Source organism: Cibotium barometz, chromosome 19 (genome assembly GCF_041138505.1).
Source record: "Cibotium barometz isolate CiBa-2024 chromosome 19, ASM4113850v1, whole genome shotgun sequence".
Classification (NCBI taxonomy): Eukaryota; Viridiplantae; Streptophyta; class Polypodiopsida; order Cyatheales; family Cibotiaceae; genus Cibotium; species Cibotium barometz.
The window spans coordinates 40,051,727-40,072,983 of NC_141064.1; the positions used below are offsets into that span (position 1 = coordinate 40,051,727).

A 21,257-nucleotide genomic window follows, 5' to 3' on the forward strand; every position below is an offset into this window, starting at 1 on the left:
GACTCAAGGATCTGTATGTAAAACATGAGTTAAGTATGGTGTGTTAAATGAGAAGGACAAAAAGTGTGTGTGTGTGTGTGTGTGTGTGTGTGTGAGAGAGAGAGAGAGAGAGAGAGAGACAGAGAGAGACAGAGAGAGAGAGAGAGAGCAAAGAGAAGGGTAGAGAGACAGAGGGAGGATAGAGAGAGTGAGCAAAGAGAAGGATATAAAGACAGAAAGGGTGAGAAAGAGAGAGAGCAAAGAGAAGGATAGAGAGAGAGATAGGGAGAGGATAGAGAGAGTGAGTAAAGAGAATGATAGAGAGAGTGAGACAGGGAGAGGACAGAGAGAGCTACAACAGAGAGAGAAGGATAGAGAGAGTGAGCAAAGAGAGAGAGAGAGAGAGAGAGAGAGAGAGTGGGTAAAGAGAAGGATGGAGAGAGAGAGAGAGAGAGAGAGAGAGAGAGAGCGAGCAAGAGCCAAGATAAGGATAGAGAGAGGGGGGAGGATAGAGAGAGTGAGTGAGGGAGGATAGAGAGAGTGAGTAAAGAGAAGGATAGAGAGAGTGAGTGAGGGAGGATAGAGAGAGTGAGAAAAGAGAAGCATAGAGAGAGTGAGAGGGGGAGGATAGAGAGAGTTAGCAAAGAAAGAAAGATAGAGAGAGTTAGCAAGGGAGGATAGAGAGAGTGAGTAAAGAGAAGGATAGAGAGAGTGAACAAAGAGATGAATAGAGAGAGAGGAGGAGGAGGATATATAGAGTGAGAGAGGGAAGGAGGTTAAGCGGTAAGAGAAGGATATAGAGAGAGGATGGGGATATAGAGAGGGTGTCTCTATCGTGAAAGAGTTTCAAAATTCTCATGGATATATATATATATATATATATATATATATGTATATATATATATATATATATATATATAGAGAGAGAGAGAGAGAGAGAGAGGGAAGGAGGATAAGAGGTAAGAGAAAGAAAGTGAGGGGGGGTGTGGATAGAGAGAGCTACCAACAAAGAGTTAGCAAAGAGAGAGAGAGAGAGAGAGAGAGAGAGAGAGAGGGGGGGAGGATAGAGAGAGTGAGTAAAGAGAAGGATAGAGAGAGTGAGATAGGGAGGATAGAGAGAGTGAGAAAGAGAAGGATAGAAAGAGAGTGGGGATATAGAGAGGGTGTCTCTATCATGAAACAGTTTCAAAATTCTCATGGATATAGAGAGCAAGAGAGAAGAGGAGGATAAGAGGCAAGATAAGGATAGAGAGAGAGAGAGAGAGAGAGAGAGAGAGAGAGAGAGAGGGAGGAGGGTGGGAGAGTGAAAGGAAGGGAGGGAGAGGGAAATGAAGGGGAGAGAGAGGGAGGGGGAGGATAGAGAGAGAGCTACCAAAGAGTTATCAAAGAGAAGGATAAAGAGAGAGAGAGAGAGAGAGAGAGAGAGAGAGAGAGAGAAGGATAAAGAGAGAGAGAGAGAGAGAGAGAGAGAGAGAGAGAGATCCAAGAGAAGGATAGAGAGAGAGGGGGGGAGGATAGAGAGAGTGAGTAAAGAGAAGGATAGAGAGTGTGAGATATGGAGAATAGAGAGAGTGAGAGGGGGAGAGTGAAAGGGAGGGAGGGAGAGGGAGATGAAGGAGAGTGAGAGAGGGGGAGGGAAGAGGATGGGAGAAGGAGAGAGAGGGAGGATGGAAGAGTTAAAGGGAGGGAGGGAGAGGAAGGGATGGTGGTAATAGATAGAGAGAGAAAGGAAGGAGCAAGGTTGGTGGTGTGGGCTGGCTGGGCTGGGTGGAGATGGTGGTAGCAATAGTTAGAGAGAGATTGTTCAAGTAGAGAGAGAGAGAGAGAGAGAGGGCAGCCGCTCGCCGAGAAAAGCTCCCTCCGTGAAGCTCCCCTAGTGACCATTTCCAATTGTTTGCAAAGAAGGAAGTGAGAAATTTTACTCCAACTCTTCAAGCTCTTTAAAATCCTCAAAAGCATCAAATATAGCCTGTCGACTTTCATTGTTGATCCAATCAACAGCGTTCTTGGCTTTCAACATCATATGCTTTCGCCTTATCACTTTTAGTATCCTTAAAGGAGACATCAAAAAGAAACTTCTCAAGCAGTGCACAACGACGCAGATACGGCAAAGTGAACCTTCGTATAGCCACTAGTACTAGCCCTGAGGGAGCTATTCAAGTTTGGTCATCCAATCTTTGAAAAAGCAGGATACTTGATAAGTTTGCTAACATAATCTGTAAAAAGCTGCGCGCAGAAGATGGCAGCTACAACTCTGACAAGTTTGACAGTAGAAACTCACCCATATACACTACTATCTATGTAATACAAAAAAGATAGAGAAGATGAACCAGTGAAATAAATGGCTCCATCGAAGAGAGAAAAGAAAGGGGAAGGCAAAAGGTGATCCAGATGAGAGATGAGAATGAACCATGTGCAAGCACATGATCGGTTGTGCACCTCCAAAACTATATGTCTGCAGCCTCTCGACCATTGTCTATTAATTGCAAAATCTTCGACATGGTCTGGCGCATAAAGGGCTCAGCCAAAGAGGAAAATAGCAGGAAGTCAAAGCACAAGGCACACACTTCAGAATAGCAAAGAGGAAACTAGAAAACAGGTAAGTGGTAAAAATATCAAGAACATCAAAAAACACGCTACATAAAAATATCAAGAAACACGCTAATCTCCCTTGTCATGTGGTTTTGAGAAAAGCAACAAACATCATGGTTAATCATGCATGCTTCTAATCTCTCTTCTTGCAAGAAATGCTTATGCATTAGGCATTTGACTTCTAATCAAGAGCTTGTGGGGGGCAAGGAGAAGATCAAAGCTTCTCGTCCCACCGTGATCACCAAGTGTTAGCATAGCCTTGCTAACATGGGAGAAACACATTCTCCTACACACATAACCATGGAGTACACATGAGCATGGTGTAAGAGACATGGATCAAGAACAAGATAATAGACACAAGATAAAGATATAAGAAAAACATGATAGTGTATTCCATATCCATCATGTTGTGTATCCCATTTGCATACAAGAGGGGCTTTATATAGCCATCCAACCATGTGACTATTGAGCTCCAATAACCTCCACAAGATCCTAACTCCCCACTAGCCCTCTTATAACCACTTCTTGATATGACATCTTTTAATGACTAAATCCCACAACTCATTAGCCTAAGCTAATGCTAGGGGATGTTCACACCCAAGCTAATGCCAAGGGATGTTCACACCCAAGCTAATGCCAAAATGCTAGGAAATGTTCACACCCGTTCAACAAGTACCAAACACTATAATTGGTCTTCCACCACATCTTAATCATAAGAGAGCCCTAGTAGGATTATTGGGGGGTGTCGGTTGGTGTTTTTCGTAAATGGTTGAACCTCATATGCTAGACTCAGAGGGGATTTGCATGCATACATCACCAAATTTTGGTAGACTAGGGCCAATTGAGGGGTTGGCATCGGCTGGAAGATATTGCTGATAAGTTGGGAGTGCACCAACTTGTTATGACACTTACACTAGAGGGGGTGGGGTGTATGTCCTTGACTATTCCCCCATGCTAGGGAGCATGGGCATAAGTAGTTACAGCCAAGGGAGTAGTGAGGGGTTGTATGCCACTGACGATCCCCCCATGCTAGGGAGCATGGGCATAAGTTATAACCAAGGGAATAGTGAGGGGTTGCGGAGGAGCCACATAAGTGGTCGAGGCATAGGGCAGAGTCAAACAAGCCTGGGGTTAGGATGTGAGAGCTACTGCTATCGATACATGTGTACCAATAACCACCATCGAGTTTGACAATACTATGTAAGTAGGAGCATGGGTGGATAAGGTAGCCTCCGTACAAACTGGTGCACTATGGTGATTGATGGAACCACCATGCCATGTAGTCTTTGATAAATGGATCTAGAGGGTTAGCCCCTTGGAGAAGTTATTGTTGCATCAGCCAAAGACCCTTGAGGTAATAGAAATCCTTATCCTCATGGCTACCCTTTAAGCAAATAGAAAAATATACCTTAAAGGGAAATTCACTTAGGAGATGGCCTTGTGTGATGCACACCATGTAACATGGACTAATATTGTGATATTTGGCTTTAAGTTCTTTGTCGGTTTCTTAGTGTTGTGATGGTTGCATTCTCTTGTGCTGAGACCTCTTGAAATCTTACAAGTCCTTCTTGAGCTTAGCTAATTCATCCAAGGAGTCAAATGTGGAGAAGCTATCATCGTTCACTAGGGTTATAAGGACGACTGGAGAAAGAGCCATGGTCGAGATCAAGGAAAATGGGGAGCCAAGAGGTGAGCTCGAATTGAGTGGGTCTATCCTTAAAATCCTACAAGGTTCCTTGTGAAGGTAAGGTCTCCCTCCACTTCCTCTTAGCTTATTCTATGAGAACTCAAAGAACCCCCTGCAAAGTTCCCTTGGGACGGAAGTAAATAGAATGTAGGGGAGAGGGAGAGCTTAAGTTCCTTGTAAGTAAACAGACACACACAAGAGAGAGCAGGAAACAAGAGAGAGATGGATAGTTGAATTTTCTTCTATTTTCTTCACTTCTCTACAAATATAATCTAAAGAGAATATACATACAATAAGGGAAAGTACTCTCCTACAACACAATGGTCAGTCCATAGTGTGAACTCAAATATATGAGCTGGCACTATAACTATGTTATAGTCTAGTAATCCAAATATGGCTATCACATAGCTTGTCATCCACTGGTGGCATATTAACCATAATCTCACCAACCGTGTGTCGGTGGCATAAATGTGGAAGCTATCACCCCAGTGGGTCATCAATTTCCATAGCACTAGTTGAGCTCAATATCCCAACACTCCTCCTTGAGTGATCAACTCCACTCACTGCACTCTAAGTAAAATCCTAAACCTGTGGAGATTCTCTGTCCAAGTTCCTTCGTGAAGATGTCAGAGCCACTTCATCCTCTACAATGCTAAAATATATTAGATCTACATCACCTATTGCTGCTAGAACCTTCCCCCTTAGAAAGTGATACTGCACCTTAATGTGCTTCATCCTAGCATGGTATATTGGGTTACTAGCTAACTATATGCTACTCATGTTGTCACAATAAATGACAATGGCCCTATCCACCATGGGCTCACCCATATCACCAAGTAGCTTCTAAAACCAAGCTAGCTCACAAGCTACCATAACAATGCCCTCATATACTCCACCTCTACTCGTTGATGAGGAAAATGTTAGCTATTTCTTACTGCTCTCCAACTCACAGCAATACTTCTAAAAGAAAACATAAATATGTTACTAGATCTCATATTTGCGACACTACCAGCCCAATCATCATATCTGTGTACCCATGTAGCTGTATCTCTGTACTAGCCTCATAGAAAAGTCCATAATCAACTGTGGACTTTATGACCTAAGAACCCGTCTAGCCACGTCCAATGTGGCTTCCTAGGGGCATACATAAAACTAACTCACAAGTCCAACAAGATAAATCAAGCCTGACCTAGTAATGGTCATGTAGATCAAGCAACCTACTATATGCTTGTACATAGTGGGATCCTCTAAAAGCTCACTTGTATCTAGGAAACTCTTTGTGTTCTACACCACTGGCCTTAAAATAGGCTTATAGCCTATCATACCATACTTGGACGACATGTCCAAGCCATATTACCTCTGTAAAACAACAAAATTCCATGAGGTGTTCTCATCACCTCTATACCTAAGAAATACCGCAGCTCACCCGAATCCTTCTGCTTCAAAAGCATCCCGACTCCATCCCGACATGATGTATGTCAACATCAATAGTGATAATCAAGTTATCCACATAAATGACTAAAAGCATAATCTCTCTATCTGTCTTTTTCACATAAAGTGAAAAATCTACATCGAATGGTAACAAGATACTCCTCGATCTTATTTGACCATGCTTTGGATACTTGCTTCAAGCCATAAAAGGCTTTGCATAACTTGCACACAAAATATGGGTCTGTATCACTCTCATAACCTAGTGGGATGCATCATGTATACTTTTTCTTATAAATAACCATGTAAGAAAGCATTATTTACATCCATATGATGTAAAGACCAACCCTTTACTGTAGCCATAGCAATAATAGCTCTAATAGTTTTTCCATTCTCACACAACCGAGTTGAATGTCTCCTCACAGTCAATGTGTTTGTGTATAATCTTGACAACCAATCTTGCCTCACTGATCCATGTGAGTTATGCTTGACCTTATACACCCACTTACATCCAATTGCCTTCTTTTCCTTAGGCAAAGGGACTAACTCCCATATTGTATTTGCATCCAATGCTTCCATTTCCTTATCTATGTCATCTTCTCATTTTATATTTCTAAGTGCCTATTCAAAACAAGTGGGCTCCAACTCCTATATTGCTTTAACCATGTAAGCATAATGATAAGCTATATATCTATCATGTCTCAAACAATTAATAGGGTATTTAGCCCTCATAGAATTGCATACACCTAGATTACTACCAGCAGGTGTCCTCAAAATAACCCTAGTTCTCCTTACACCAAGATTAACCACACTGACAAAATACCAAGCTCCCCATCACAAGGCTCTGCTCGGAGCCACTAGAGTCACCGCCGCCGCTAACCTGCTCTGACAGATCAGACATAGAAGGTTGATCTACCTTTTTCTTTCCTTTACACAATACATGTGTACCTAAATCTATCCTCAACCTGCCTGACCATGTACTAACACTAGATCCACTAGTAGAGGACTCTCCAGGTCCACTTCTAAAGCACATTTACATGTAGGGTAGCATCATTACTTCTACATCTTCTATTGCATAATATATGTGTACTTTTGCATAATACATGTGTACCTACATCTATCCTTCTCAACCTGCGTGACCATGTACTAACACTAGATCCACTATTAGAGGACTCTCCAAGTCTACTTCTAAAGCACCTTTACATGTAGGGTAGCATCATTACTTCTTACTTCTATAGCTTCTATTGCCTTCACTAGTGCATACTACACAACTAACTAGAAAAGAGACAAATGGAGTAGTCACCACCCATAACTACTCTAGAATACCTAAAATGGAGTAATCACCATAACTACTCTAGAATACCTAAAATGGGCTTCAGACTTCCATCTAGAAAAAAGACAAATGGGGAAGCCAGTAAGTATCAAGGGTGCACAATAAAAGAGTTTGTCCATCCATGTAAGGTCTTTCTAGTTTCCTTTCCTATACACTTTTAAAAAGCCTTGCTCACCACCTGCCCAAACTTCCTTCTATTAAATGCATTTGGCCAACATGGTGGTGGATACCATGGCCAAAGCCATGGGTTTGAATATATATTACCCTTAATCCTTTTAGGAAGGTATACCAAAAGCATGGGTTTGAATATGTATTACCCTTAATCCTTTTAGGAATGTGGACCAAAAGCATGGGTTTGAATATGTATCACCAAAGCATGGGCAGTTTGAATATGTATTACCAAAGCATGGGTTTGAATATGTATTACCAAAGCATGGGCAGTTTGAATATGTATTACCCTTAACCCTTTTAGGAAGGTAGACCTTATCCCAAGTTGTCCAATTGCTTGCCTTGTGGTTAACTTTATTCCTCCACATGAATTGCTTTACTAAGGATAACATGTTAAGCAGAGCATTGAATTGATAACAATTAACTTGGTATGAAATGGGAGTAGGACATGGTCCCATCTACTAATTTTGATGTAGATTTCTCGATAAACCCATTCAAGTAGTTGTTTCTTAGATATAGGGCATCCTACCTAAAAATGTTGCCTTTACTTATCACTTGGCAACCCCACCTTTGAAGGTCAAAATCTTCATCTCTTCTGTTAGGCTGGTTATCCTTGATTTGGCAATGTTTCACCTAGAACAGAGGCATCAACAAGGCATTGCATAGTGATGAGGGCTCTCCTCATGACCTCAGTATTATCTACTTACAAGAATAGCAAGAAGTCACTACATGAGCATTTTGAGCCAACTCTTTGACCTTCGTGGTGGGCAACTACTAAATATGATATATTTGTTCCTCATTTGGGGTTACATGAAGCCTAGTCCCCACTTCATGAATGGATCTAGATCCTGAACTACATTGAGTGCCCATCATACCAATATCTATAACACTGATTACATTAACCTAGAGCATCTTCATGTAGTGTACACCACAAATTTGCTTGTACTTCATCTCTTTATCTTTTTGGGAATATGCTCCAAACTGTATCTTCTTGAGCTTGTATATGATTTGAAAATCATATACTTGAAACAACAACAAAAACCACCTCACTAGCTTCCCTAGATCATTACCTTATTGATTAGATATGCAATAAAGCCGTGATCCACTAAGAAATGGAACAAATTTTCTAGCACAAACTTTTGAACATTGAATATCATTCCCAAGGCTCGTCTTTTTATAGTTGTGTAGGCCTTCTTTGTTGTTGAGAACTTCTTGCTTGCAAAGTAAGTTGAGAATTCAATACTCCTCCTAGCTTTTGCATGACTCACCGTGATGAAAAATCCTAAGACATCCACATGTATGTGGAAAATCACATCCCACCTTAGCTCTTTCAAGATTAATACATTGAGATGGCATATAATTTTAAGTTCTAGAAAGCTTCTTTTTTCTTTGATGCCCATACAAATTTTACTTCTTGCTTAGTAAGCTCTAAGACAATGTTATGGCAATTTTAGCAATATTGTGAATGAATGCATTTTATAAAAACTCACATATCCTACAAGTGCAATTTTAGTAATGTTCATACAAATTTTAGTGATGTCCATACAAATTCTACTTCGTGCTTCGTAATAAGCTCTAAGAGTGTTGTGACAATTTTAGCAATGTGGTGAATGAACCTCTTATAAAAACTCTCATATCCTACAAAGGATTGGACTTGTGTGACACTTGTAGGTGTGTAGGTATATCCTTCACGACTTCGATTTTTTCAGGGACATGTAAATACTTCAGTATGAAATTATATGCCCCATGAATTACCCTTAGTAGAAACTTTTTAAGGAAATTCACATCTCTTAGCACCTTTGTAATATTTGTCTCAATTTCATTATGAGCACCTTTGAAAGTTTTGTCTCAAATTCACTCTCAACACCTTTGTAATATTAGTCTCAAATGCTTGAGATTTGAAATGTGGCTAGAGCATTACACAACCCAAATGGCATTACATTGAACATGTGAGTGCCACACTCAATGGTAAAATTGGAATTTTCCCTATCCATGAGTGTTATAGATAAGTGAGGGTACCCACTATACCCATCTGTAAAACCATACATCTCATAATGGAAAAAGGACTTGGGTGGCTTCTTGAACAGATAAGTGATTGTACCAATCAATCTACAAAACTATACGTCTCATAACCAACTACTTCATTTAGCATGTTTTCTATGAATGGGAGTGGAAAATGAGGGATCTGGGTGGGATGAGCATTGAGCTTCCTAAAATCAACACAAATCCCTAGGTATATAGGAAACAACCACCAATATGTGCCTACGATGTTTTATTTACGGGTCGCACATTAATTAATGTGGAATATTCCAGTATCTGCATGTTGATACTAGAGCGACTCACCCACATGTCTTAGGAGTTGGACTCGCTCACATGTGTTTTTTTTTCTCGAGAAAAGATCCTTTCATTAGTTATAAAAAACGCCCGTAGGGCTACAAAAGATCCTCTCCTGCTCACAAGAAAAAACAGAGCAGAGAAAATAGCAGGGCAGCCAGGGAGACTCTCCCTAGGTGCTGAAAAGTACAAGTATCAGTACAAAGAATTGAATGGCTATATCATACAATAGGAGGGGGGAAAAGCCAAACAGGTGGCCTATAGTGCCAGCGGGGGGACCCCGCATGAAGGGTATAGAAGGGGCCGCAGCGCCAGGTGGTGTGAAAGGCCTGGCACCGCAAGATCGCCTCATCCGCCCCGAATGCGGTCGTACTGCCCCCCCAAGGTGTGGATCAACTCCTGCTAGATCCCCTGAACAGTCTCTGCTGGTGGCTTCCCCTTAAAGGCCCTGAAACACCGGGCCTTCCAGGTGAACCAGATGGTGATGCTGCTGAGGAGCTCCCATCGTAGATCCCTCTCCTGTGTCCAGCTGGCGGACGAGAAATCCGGTGAAGGAACAAGGCGAGGCTGGCCCCTAATGAATCTGATGGCCTGGCTGTCCTGCTCCGTCTCATAGCCCATAGCAGGCCCTGACGAAGTCGACCAAGCAGCGTCACCCCACGTATACGTACCCTTTGGAGAGAGGGGGGCCAGAATACGCAGCATCCGCAGCCAATCAGTTGCGCCTGAGGGCAGTCCCAAAGGCAATGTCTCTGTGTCTCCATAGGGTGGCCGCGGACGCAGGCCGCCGGAAGACCGCTGTAGACAAGCCAGGTGCCAACTACTGAGCCCCTGTGGTGGTGGGCGACCAGCCACCACTGGAAAGTCGAGATCCTGCGAGCCTATCGACTAGCCCAGAGCCAGGCCCAAAAATCCTCCAGAAACTCCTGTGAGAGTCCCTGTAGTAGCTGCCAGTGCCCCGCTGCTGTGCAGAAGGAGAGACCATCCTCCTCGCCGTCAAAATATGCCGTCCCAACCGAACAGTATATTGAAAAAAGGTAATCTCTTTGGCCTCAAGGGATGCATAAGGATCGTGCCACTCGTACTCACCAGGGTCCCACTGTAGCCGGGCCAAGGGGCACGCTACATATGCCCATATGCGCCAATCCGGGAGCACATCTGCAGGGTCTGGGTCAATATGCCACTTCCGAGAAGCGGCGGCGGCCACTACCTGTATCCTCTGAGAGGTGCACTCTACAACCAAAGGCGACTCCACCTCCACTCTCTGAAGTCTGCCCTCATCCTGAATCTCATAGTAGAGGCATCTGCCATCCTTAGTGCAAGCTCTGACAGCAATCAGGATCTCCAACTGTGTAAAGGCTCCCATCCACCGCGGGGCCACTAGCTTAATAGGCGTGAACCACTCCTCTGTGAGTGCCTCCTGAATGTCATCCCTCATAATCAACCCCCCTCTGAAGTGACTCAGCCTCTCCACCCGGATCTCCTCTGGTAGACTGCAGAAGGCCTGCCAATCTCCAAAGCTACGTGCTGGGCCTGCCGCCAAAGGTCCCCAGGCTAGACGAGGCCGACTCGCTCGCATGTGTTACGTGTGTCTGAGCGTGGGTTCTCATCTGTTCGTGGCACATCTGCATGTTCGTCGCCCTACTATCTTCGTGGTGTCTGCATGGAGCTTCTCTTCTCTTCGTGGCACATCGACATGTTCGATGGCCTGGCAATTATGCATGTCGTGTCTGCGTGGAGCTTCTGCCCTCCTTGTTGATATTCTTGGATTTTTTATGTGTTGTGTTTTCTGTGGTTGTGGGGGCAACTGTCTCTCGGCATGCCTGAGCGCAAGAAGCAAGGCATTGTCGCCTTCTCGTTTTCCTGGGGTACCTCCTCCTAGTAGCGATTGCCCGTCTGACTCCAACAAGGAGAATGTGGCTCCTCGAATTGTTACGCCTCCTGAAGGTCCTATGGGCCAGAAAAACTTGAAAGCTGTGAAACGGAAGGATCGCTCCTCAGGTACGTTTCTCTGTGTGTATTTTGTTAATCTCATATATGTTTCTGTGTGTTTCAACATGCATGAGATTTTGTTGTTGTCGCAGGTAGTTCTGAAACGTCGTGTGCTACAACTAAGAGGAAGAAGAGCATGGATACCGCGGGTGTTGTCCATCCAACAGACCCACCCGCAGCATGTCCGCAGTTCCCTAGCCACAACAATCTGAAGATGCTGGAGGTGTCTATCACTATCAGGATTGGAAATGATGATGTGAACATCTCTCTTTGGGATTCTCTTGTTGAGTTTGTGCATCACGAATGCACTTAGGCTGTCTTCTCGCTTGAGAGAGGTGGAACTCTGCAGCATCTTCATTTCCAGATGGTTGCCTGCATACTATCAACGTCTATAATATCAGTAGGTAAAACCGTCAGGCGCTATGTGGAATGTAAATAAACCACTCGGCGGTATTGTTATGTGTCGTGCGTACGCCAGATAAAGATGCATACGTTTGAGGGAATGGTAGGCTGCTGTCTCAAAGATTTGCATAAACCTCACATTCGTTTCCATGCACACCACGTGTCTGCTGAGGAGATCTCGAGAGGGCGAACACTAGATATGCAGTTTGGCGAGGGTGACTTGAAAAACCACGTTTGTCTCACACCAATGAATTTTTGTGTACATGGAAAATTACATATTCAACCAATGGACAGTCACACTGGGTGTGACTCTTCTGAAGATGATGAGAAGTGGCAAATATTTTCCAAGCGCCGAGTGGATCATTCTTAGAGCTAGCAATGGCATGGATTCTAGTAGGGCTCGTGCCATGTGGAAGTGCTTGAAGACTCATGAGCTCACCGATATCTTTGATATAAGAAAGGTATTCTTCAGAGATCACTATATTGAAGGTGAGTTTGCCAGGTACTTCCTTCCGAGGCCATGCCATGCAGTAGAAGAAGGAGATCCACAGGCCCTCCTAGACAGTCAAGAGGATGGTGTTCCTACAGGTGGTTGCAATAATCCCATCCTTGTGGAGGACAGTCCACCTGATGTGGATCCTACAGAGCCGTACATAAATTCATCCGAAGAGAAAGCTGCAGAGTTTCTCAGAGCTATCAGTGAGGGAGATGATTTCATATCGGTGCCACCACGACATGACCTCAGTGATGACGAGGCCTTTGTGTGAATCCTTTTTTATCTTTGGTTCTCATGAAATATCCATTGGATATTCCAATGTACAAAAATAATACTTCTAGTGGATTAATAAAATGTCGTTTCCCTTTTTGTAAAGAACTTGATTTTTTTACTTTTCGTATGTTATTTAATACATTGTCTTATATTTCATTAATGCCCACGGCACTACTCACAAAATCTGAATATGCACTACTCACAAACTCTGAATAGATACAAACCCCAAACCTTGAACAAGCTATCGATATATATTTTCTTTCACATTATGAGCTCTCCCGGCAAAAACCAAGAGAGACCTTCCCTCCCTAAGCTTGCCACTCTAACTGGAGACCTTCCCTCGTTGCAGGATTTTTAGGAGCAAGCCACTCAACTGGTGAAGGCGGAGCACAACAGCTCTTAGAGAATGCGTGCCTCATGGCAGAGCACGGTACCTCTTGGCCCCATTATCGTCGATCTGTCTCGACCTCGGCTCTTCCTTCAGTGGTCCCTCTAACCTCGGTGGTAGCTTCCACATCCGAGTTGGCTAATCTCAAGGAGGAGCCGGAAGATTTTCAAGTGGTCTCAGCAAGAGAACGCAACCATCACACAGTACTTCAAGGATTGGACTTGTGTGACACTTGTAGGTGTGCAGGTATATCCTTCATGACTTTGATTTTTTTCAGGGACGTGTAAATACTTCACTATAAAATTATATGCCCCATGAATTACCCTTAGTAGACAGTTTTTAAGGAAATTCACATCTCTGCACCTTTGTAATATTTGTCTCAAATTCACTTTGTAATATTTGTCTCAAATTCACTCTGAGCACCTTTGTAATATTTGTCTCAAATGCTTGAGATGCCTTAGCATAGTTAAGTAGATTGCAAAGTCATCTAAGATTATGGTTATTAATCTATGTGGAAAATTTGTCAAACCCTTCATCTTGTGCCTTTGAAATGTGGCGAGAGCATTTGCACAACCCAAATGGCATTACATTGAACATGCGAGTTCCACACTCGATGGTAAAATTGGATTTTTACCTATCCATGAGTGCTATAGATAAGTGATTGTACGCACTGTACCCATCTATAAAACCATACATCTCATAACCAACTACTTCATTTAGCATGTTATCTATGAATGGGAGTGGAAAAGCGACCTGGGTGGCTTAAGCATTGAGCTTTCCTAAAATCAACACAAATTCCTAGTTTTCCATTTTTCTTGGGTCACTACCTATATTGGGAACAACCACCAATAGATACCTCAGCGGTAAACTCCAAATTTAAACCCTACCTTGAGCAACCTATCAATGTTTTCTTTCACATTATGAGCTCTCGCAGTAGAGACTAAGAGAGACCTTCCCTCCTGGAACACGCGGAAGCTCTGGGAGTCTTCTTTCAGCCCTAAACACCACCTGAAACCATCTGATGCTAAAACGCACCACCTGACCTCGGACATCTGAGATGGATCCCTGGCTGACTCGTCTCGGACTGGGCTCACATGGTACGAGTTCACCATCCCAGGTCCTGCACCTTCTGTACAGAAATGTCTACGTGGCATCCAAGTGCGGAATGCACGTGACATCCCCTTCTACTTAACTTGACGGAAGCTGCATAGCCTCCAAATAATCCGTCAATAATGCCGGATAGTCTTCGAAAAATTCTTTGTCGAGCCATACCGCTTCATGAGTTCCTCGGTCCTGAAACTTCGTGAGGAACTGTCGTAGTCTTCGGCCTGAGCCATGCTTGAAACGGTGCAGAAGGATCTGTTCTGGAATCATTACTTCTGCTTCATCAACAATGTCTGGTTTCGCTTCGTCTTTGACCTTTGAAGGGGGTGGACCTGCATATGGCATTAACCAATTGACATGAAATACATTGTGCATAGTCCAACTCGGAGGTAGCTTTAACTGCATAGACACCTCATTAATCTTTTTCCGGATGGGAAATGATCCGAAGCTCCTGAAAGACAACTTTGGGCATCGCTTGCCCACCTGCTTCAATCTTTGCTTCATAATCCGAAGATACACCCAATCCCCTTCCGAAAACTTCATGTCCCTTCGGTCTTTATTGGCCTGTCGAGTGTAGGCCTCTTGCGCTTTAGCCAATTTGTGGACTCTAGGATCGCCTGGTAAGACTCCGTCACTCTGTTCGCCTCGGGTACTGAAGACGAAGTCCTGGTTAACAACGACTGGAAAGACCTTCCAAACGCTGCCTCATATGGAGTCCTGCCAATAGCTGCAGAAAAAGAGTCATTCAAAACAGCTTGAACTAAAGGCAAAAACGATTCCCACTTACCTTGTTGATCGTGGACATAACACTTAAGCACATCAAAGGCCAACTGGTTGTATATCTCTGTTTGGTCATCTGTCTGTAGGTGGAATGCATTGGAAAAATTCAGCTTAGTACCAAAATTATCAAACAATGCCCTCCAAAAATGACCGGTAAACTTGGCATCTCGGTCTGACACTATGGTTCTAGGAATCCCGCCAATCGGGTACCAATGTCGAATGAATAACTAGGCAACATCCTCGACGGTCACATTGACCCTGCACGGAATAAGCATAACAAATTTGCTAAACCTATCAACAATAGTTAAGCACTGCGGATTACGCTTACTCGGGCTGGGAGGCAGATTTGTGACAAAGTCCATCGAAATGTCCTAGAAAGGACCCTCAGGAATTGGCAAGGGCTGTAACAACCCTATCTTCTTTCCACGAGGAGCTTTCACCTTTTGACAAATGTCACAGCGTTGTACATATGTAAACACATCACGCCTCATCTTTGGCCAATAGTATTGCCGTTCTAATTTCTCCAGAGTCGAATTCATGCCCCTATGACCACCTGTAATGGCGTCATGGGCATCATGGAGAAGAGCTGCCCTGAATGACTTCATGACACACAGTCGGTCTTTGTAGAAAAGCCAACCATCGCGTATCAGAAAATGGCATGGTCCTGTGGTATCCAATGCCTGTTCCCACTGAGTACCGAATTCCTCGGAATCCGCGTACGTGTGCTTCATGTCCTCAAGTCCTGTACCAACAAGGTCAAGTCTAGTGGTCTGAATCATAGATACTTGTCCCTTCCTGCTTAAAGCATCGGCCACTGGATTGGCCTTTCCTGGAAGGTACTCAATCATACCACCGAACTACTGGAATATCTGACTCCAGTGGTGTTGTCGATCACTCCATTGTGCACTTGGCATCGTTTGAATCCAGCGCAATGCTTGATGGTCAGTACGAACCTCGAAGTCACGGCCATACAAGAAATGTTTCCAATGTTTCAAGGCCTGTATAACTGCTAGGAGTTCACGATCATAGACTGAGTAATTCTTCTCGGTGGGCAGTAACTTACGAGACATGTAAGCTACTGGATGACCATTCTGTTGCAATACACCTCCAATTGAGATGTCACTCGCATTGGTGATCACCTGACATGGTTCGTCCCATGAGGTAAGAGCTAAACAAGGCGCTTCTGACAAAGCCACCTTGAGGTTCTGGAATGCCTCCAACGCTCGCGGAGTCATTCGAATCTTTTGCCTTCTGGCTTTCACTCCCTTTAGCAGATCGGTGAGATCTGCCGAGAGATCAGAAAACTTGTCAATGTGGGTGGAATATGCCTGGCATATACCCACAAATGATCTAATGTCATAAGCTGTCTGTGGTACTTTCCAGTTAACAATCTTGGCCACCTTAGCCGGATCAAGTCGAATGCCTTCAGCACTAATTATATATCCCAAGTAATGTACCTAGAACAGATAAAATTCTGACTTCTTTTCATTGACATAGAGCTCGTTGCTTTCCAGCAACTTAAGGACTTTCTCCACATCAATGTCATGCTGCTCAACTGTAGCTGAAAATATGAGTATGTCGTCCAAAAATATGAACACACTCTCTCCAATCAACTCCTGGAAAACACGCATCATCATGCGGTTAAATGTAGCTGGGGCGTTCATCAAACCAAATGGCATGACCACAAATTCATAGTGGGCCCGTTTTGTACGGAAGGCTGTCTTGGGGATGTCCCCCTCTACAATCTGTACCTGGTGGTACCCACTCTTTAAATCCAGTTTGGAGAATACCTTTGCTCCATTCAACCTCTCGAGAATATAGTCAATTCGAGGCATCGGGAATCTGCTCTTGATAGTCAGCTTGTTGAGTGCACGATAATCGACACACAACCGGGAAGACCCATCTTTCTTCTTGACAAACAAGATCGGTGCTGCAAATGGCGACACGCTGGGGTGGATGAAGCCAGCTTGCAACAATTCTTGGAGTTGGCGGTCCAACTCCGATTCCATTGCCTTAGACAGGCGATACCGAAACTTGCTCGGGGGTTCCGAGCCTGGGAGGAGGTCAATCCTGTGATCCTCCGGTCTGGACGGGGGGAGCTGGGGAGGGAGGCTGTCCCCAAGAAAATTCTTCTGGAACTTTTCATGGAGGACCAAGTACTTCTCGGAAGCACTGGCCACCGTCTGGGCTGTCTGGATGTAAATCATCGCACACTGTGCGCCTTTCCTGACTGCTCGCTTAGCCTGCAAGTGGCTTATGAGCGGAAAGTTTGGAATACCTGGCTCACACTTAATGGTCACCGGGGTGTTCGACACATTCCGATTGATTTGAAACGTGTGCTTGTCCCACTTGACATCAGGAAGAAACTTGTGAAACCACTGGATACCCAAAATTATGTCTGCTCCTACAAGAGGGGCAACCATAAAGTCACGCACAAACTCTATGTCCTGAATCACTAACTTAGCACCGAGAGCTTCATACTTGACGCTCGTTGTCATACCTGTGCTAAATCCCTCAACCTGTTTGTCCACCGGTGTCAGCTCGAAACGGGCACGCCCAGTGGCCTGTTCCGTGACCACATCCTCCGTGCTGCCGCTGTCAAACAAGACGACTCTCTGGCCACCTATGTAGCCAAAGGACTTGAGCAATTCATTGTGCTCATACTCTTGGTCATGGACGCCCTTCTGCTTATCTTCGAGCTCCCGGCTAACAATTGCTCCAAATGAAGCACTGGGGGTTGAAGAACTAGGGTTAGCCGCTGGGGTCTGTGTGGGAGCTGAGCTCACCACGGAAGCTGTGGAGGCGGCGGCGGCCTTTGGAGGCTTCTTCGGACAATCCCGAGAAGTATGTCCTTTTGTATGACAAAAGAAACATCTACCCTCCTTCTTGTACTGAGAAAGCTCCTCAGCACTCAACTTGCCACCTGTCTTGCCTGCCTCCGCTTACTGGTCTGGAGTAAGCTTAGACGCATTGTTCGAGTTCTTGGAGCCAGAGGCTCCCAGGCTCTGTCTTGGGGAAGACCCCGTTTGGTTCTGGCTTTTGTCCCCTGAGGTGTTAGCCCTGGGAGAAGCCGGCTGGGAAGTCTTGGGCTTGCTACCATTGTGTTTCATTTCTGCACTCTGCGCAAGCGAGAGTGCGTCCTCAAAGGTGGTTGGCCTAAACATACGCACCTCCCATTGGATTTGCGTGTCCAGGCCATACAAAAACTGCACTTTCTTGTCCGAATCAGATAAGCCTAATTGCAGACACAAGGTCGAAATTTTATTGGCAAACTGAAGGACTGGTTGCACGTGATGCGCTCCCCTGAACTCGTCTTCGAGTCGCTCAAGGTAGTGGGGCGGTAGAAACCGTTGCTTAAGGTCGCGGACGAACTCGTCCCACACATAAGCTGCCATACCTGCTCTGGTGTGGGCATGAGCCCACTGAGTCCACCAAGGAATGGCCTCACCTTCCAAGTACCAACTAGCTAAGATCACTTTGTCAGTATCTGTTTTCCTAACTACGGCAAAGTAAGCTTCAAATTGATGTAACCATGAATAAAGAGTTGTGGGATCGAGTTTACCATTATACTTACTGAAATTCATTTTCTCGGGAAAATGATTCGAAAGGTATCTGGATCTGGAGCCATGGGCTGCCTTACATAAAAGGTGATGAAACCGATCCCGTCAAGTGGGAAGACTCCGTTGGACATCCACACGCTTAATAGCACAACTTTAAAACCACATATTTGAAATGGACAACTTAATACAACTTTGAAATTGAAATGAAATGAAATGGAAAGATGGACACCAGCACTGGGGCCGGAACGGGCCGACCCTGTCAGAATACGCAGCGGAGATGATGACCAGATCTGGGAACACGAGCAAAAAACGCAGGCAGAAAAAACAGCACAAGAGAGAGAGAGAGAGATGTAGGCGTGTAACTCTGCTCTGATATACACAAGAAGATCCTGAATATGATACAATGAGTGGTATGGGACTGGGGGGCCTATATATATGTCCCCACATCAGCAGCAGTCGGCCTGCTGTAGGGCAGCCGACTGGACACAGGAACCTCCACGATTGGATAATCACAGTCGGCTAGCATCTGAATGGGTCGGCCAGCACCAGAAGAGTCCCACGACTCATGCACTGCAGTCGGCCATGTCACAGATGCAGTCGGCCAGGCTCAGGGTCTTGCCACTACTAGACTGCCTCCCATGCCACAGAAAAATGGGAAAAAATACGGGGAGTGAGGAAAAATGATAAAACATCTGATAAGGGCGGGCACACTCACAAAAAGGCCCTGGTGTATAAATCTAGACAGGAGATGACTTCTAACACCCCCTCTCAGCTCCTGGCTGTGTAACCAACCACAGGGAGCTGAGGTGCCGCCTGAGCAAATCCTGAGAGAGCGACTTCGTGAAGAGGTCCACCGTATTGTCCTCGGTCGAACAGAACTCTAGCAAGATGTCATCAGCAACGATCTGTTCACGAACAAAGTGCCTCTGGATGACCATGGGTTCCTTCAGTGGAAGCCCAAACCTGCAATGTAACCTCCTCCTGCTCCGTAAAACTGCTCCTGGGCCATAAGTAGATCTCTTCGTGTCCGAATCTCCTCCCCAAACCGAGTCACTCCAACCGTGGAGTCGGACTCCATCCAACAATCCCCCTCCTGTGTACAAGAGTCCATGATCCTTCGCATGCCGCAGAAACCACATGAAACGCAATCCTACCTCCCAAAGAGTCATCTGCAACCATGAGCTCAACCGCCTCATCAGGAAGCTCCCGTCCAATCTGGTGTCCATCAACCAGATCAATGAACCATACAGCTTCTGAGTCAAAAAGGCATCACACTGCTCAGAAGGATCAACACCTGTTATGGTGCACAAACAAGTCCTGGAAACCTGATGAAAGTTGAAACCTGTCAACCACCCCCTCTGAATCCGGAACCACAAAGCCTGGAGAAACCACCTCCTTCTGCAAGTAAGCACCTGCCACCTGCCTGGCTTTCTGAAAGGTCCCCGTGGAAAGAACATCCTCATCTACTGGAGGTTCTATGTCCCAAACACGACGAGACATCAGAGCATAAGTGACCTGTGCAGCTTCCTCTGACTCACGAACACAATAACTACCAACATCAGTACTGGAAAGTTCCTGCCAACTGCTGCCATCTACTGGCAAGCTATCCACCACTTGGTCTCGGAAAGCTCGCACTTGCAGCGCATCCACACTTAAGTGGCCATTACCAGACTGCCACTCATCACAAACCTGAGGACCTGGGGGAGAGAGTGCTGAAAGCCTGTAAACTCCATTCTCCACTCCTTCCCAAACCACTTGGCCTGTTGCTTTGTCCCGGAGAGCAACAAAATGCTCATCAAACTCCACCCGTACGCCAGTCTTGCAAACCTGATGCACTGACAACAGATGAAAACCAAGTGCCGGAACATACAACACCTGGGAGGAATGCTTCCCCCCTCTGCCATCGGGAACTATCTCCATCCTGCCCTCACTGTGAATTGGGATAGTGGACGTATCCCCAGTAAGAATATGACCAGAAAGCCTGCAGAGATCCTGTAAACCGGAACGGGAAGGAGTCATGTGCCTGGAAGCACCACTATCGAGAATCCACTCCCGAGTATCCGTTGCGGAGAGTCCTCCAATCTCCTTCCTGAATGAAGAAAATGAAACATCGGTGTCCATCACCTCCAGGTGCACAAAAGCCGGAGTCTTCATGATTGCTGCTGAGGAGTCTTCACCCTTCTCGGTCTTCCGCTTGGGACACTGCCTCCAGTAGTGGCCTTTCTCGCCACAATCATTACAGGTCCTCTCTGCCTTCAGTTTCTCGCGGTCAGCGTCGGACTTCTTCTCAGAAGACTTCTCCGATGAAGCCTTCCCTTTGCCCGAGTTACGGCCTTTCGACCGTTGGCCAGTAAAGGCCTCCGAACCTCCACCCTGAGGAGGGTTCGTGAATCGTTCCTCCTGGTCCAAGACCATGGGCACAAGCTCCTCCCACGTGATGGTGCTGAGCCTGCCACTGGTAATCAACGACGAGTAAAATGCTGAGTACGAAGAGGGCAAATGTGACAGCAACGTGATGGCCATGTCCTCTGACGATATCTCCTTCCCAGCCTGAAGAACTTCCTGCTGAAGAGCCTGCAGCTTGTTAATATGCTCCCGTATCGTCGACGACTTTGCAGCGTTCATAACCCGCCTTTGTACTTCCAAGGAAATCCTCTTCATGGGCGATACCCTGTTGTAAAGTGAGGCCAAATGCTGCCATATACCTCTGGCCAGCATCATGTGCTTTACATGATTGATTA

At 45.2% G+C, this 21,257-nt stretch overlaps 1 protein-coding gene across 4 annotated transcripts in view; it reads left to right on the forward strand.

Annotated features, from left to right (window-relative positions):
* The first annotated feature begins 12,874 nt into the window (after positions 1-12,874).
* The window catches only part of LOC147628580 (uncharacterized), an 84,572-nt gene continuing 76,189 nt past the window's right edge, over positions 12,875-21,257 (forward strand). For all 4 annotated transcript variants that reach the window (XR_015268143.1, XR_015268142.1, XR_015268144.1 and 1 more), the window contains exon 1: positions 12,875-13,318. Coding sequence is in view for 1 of the 4 variants with exons in the window: in XM_086813784.1 (XP_086669910.1) it covers positions 13,102-13,318 (217 nt within the window). In the remaining 3 variants the exon portion in view is untranslated. The remainder of the gene's footprint in view (positions 13,319-21,257) is intronic.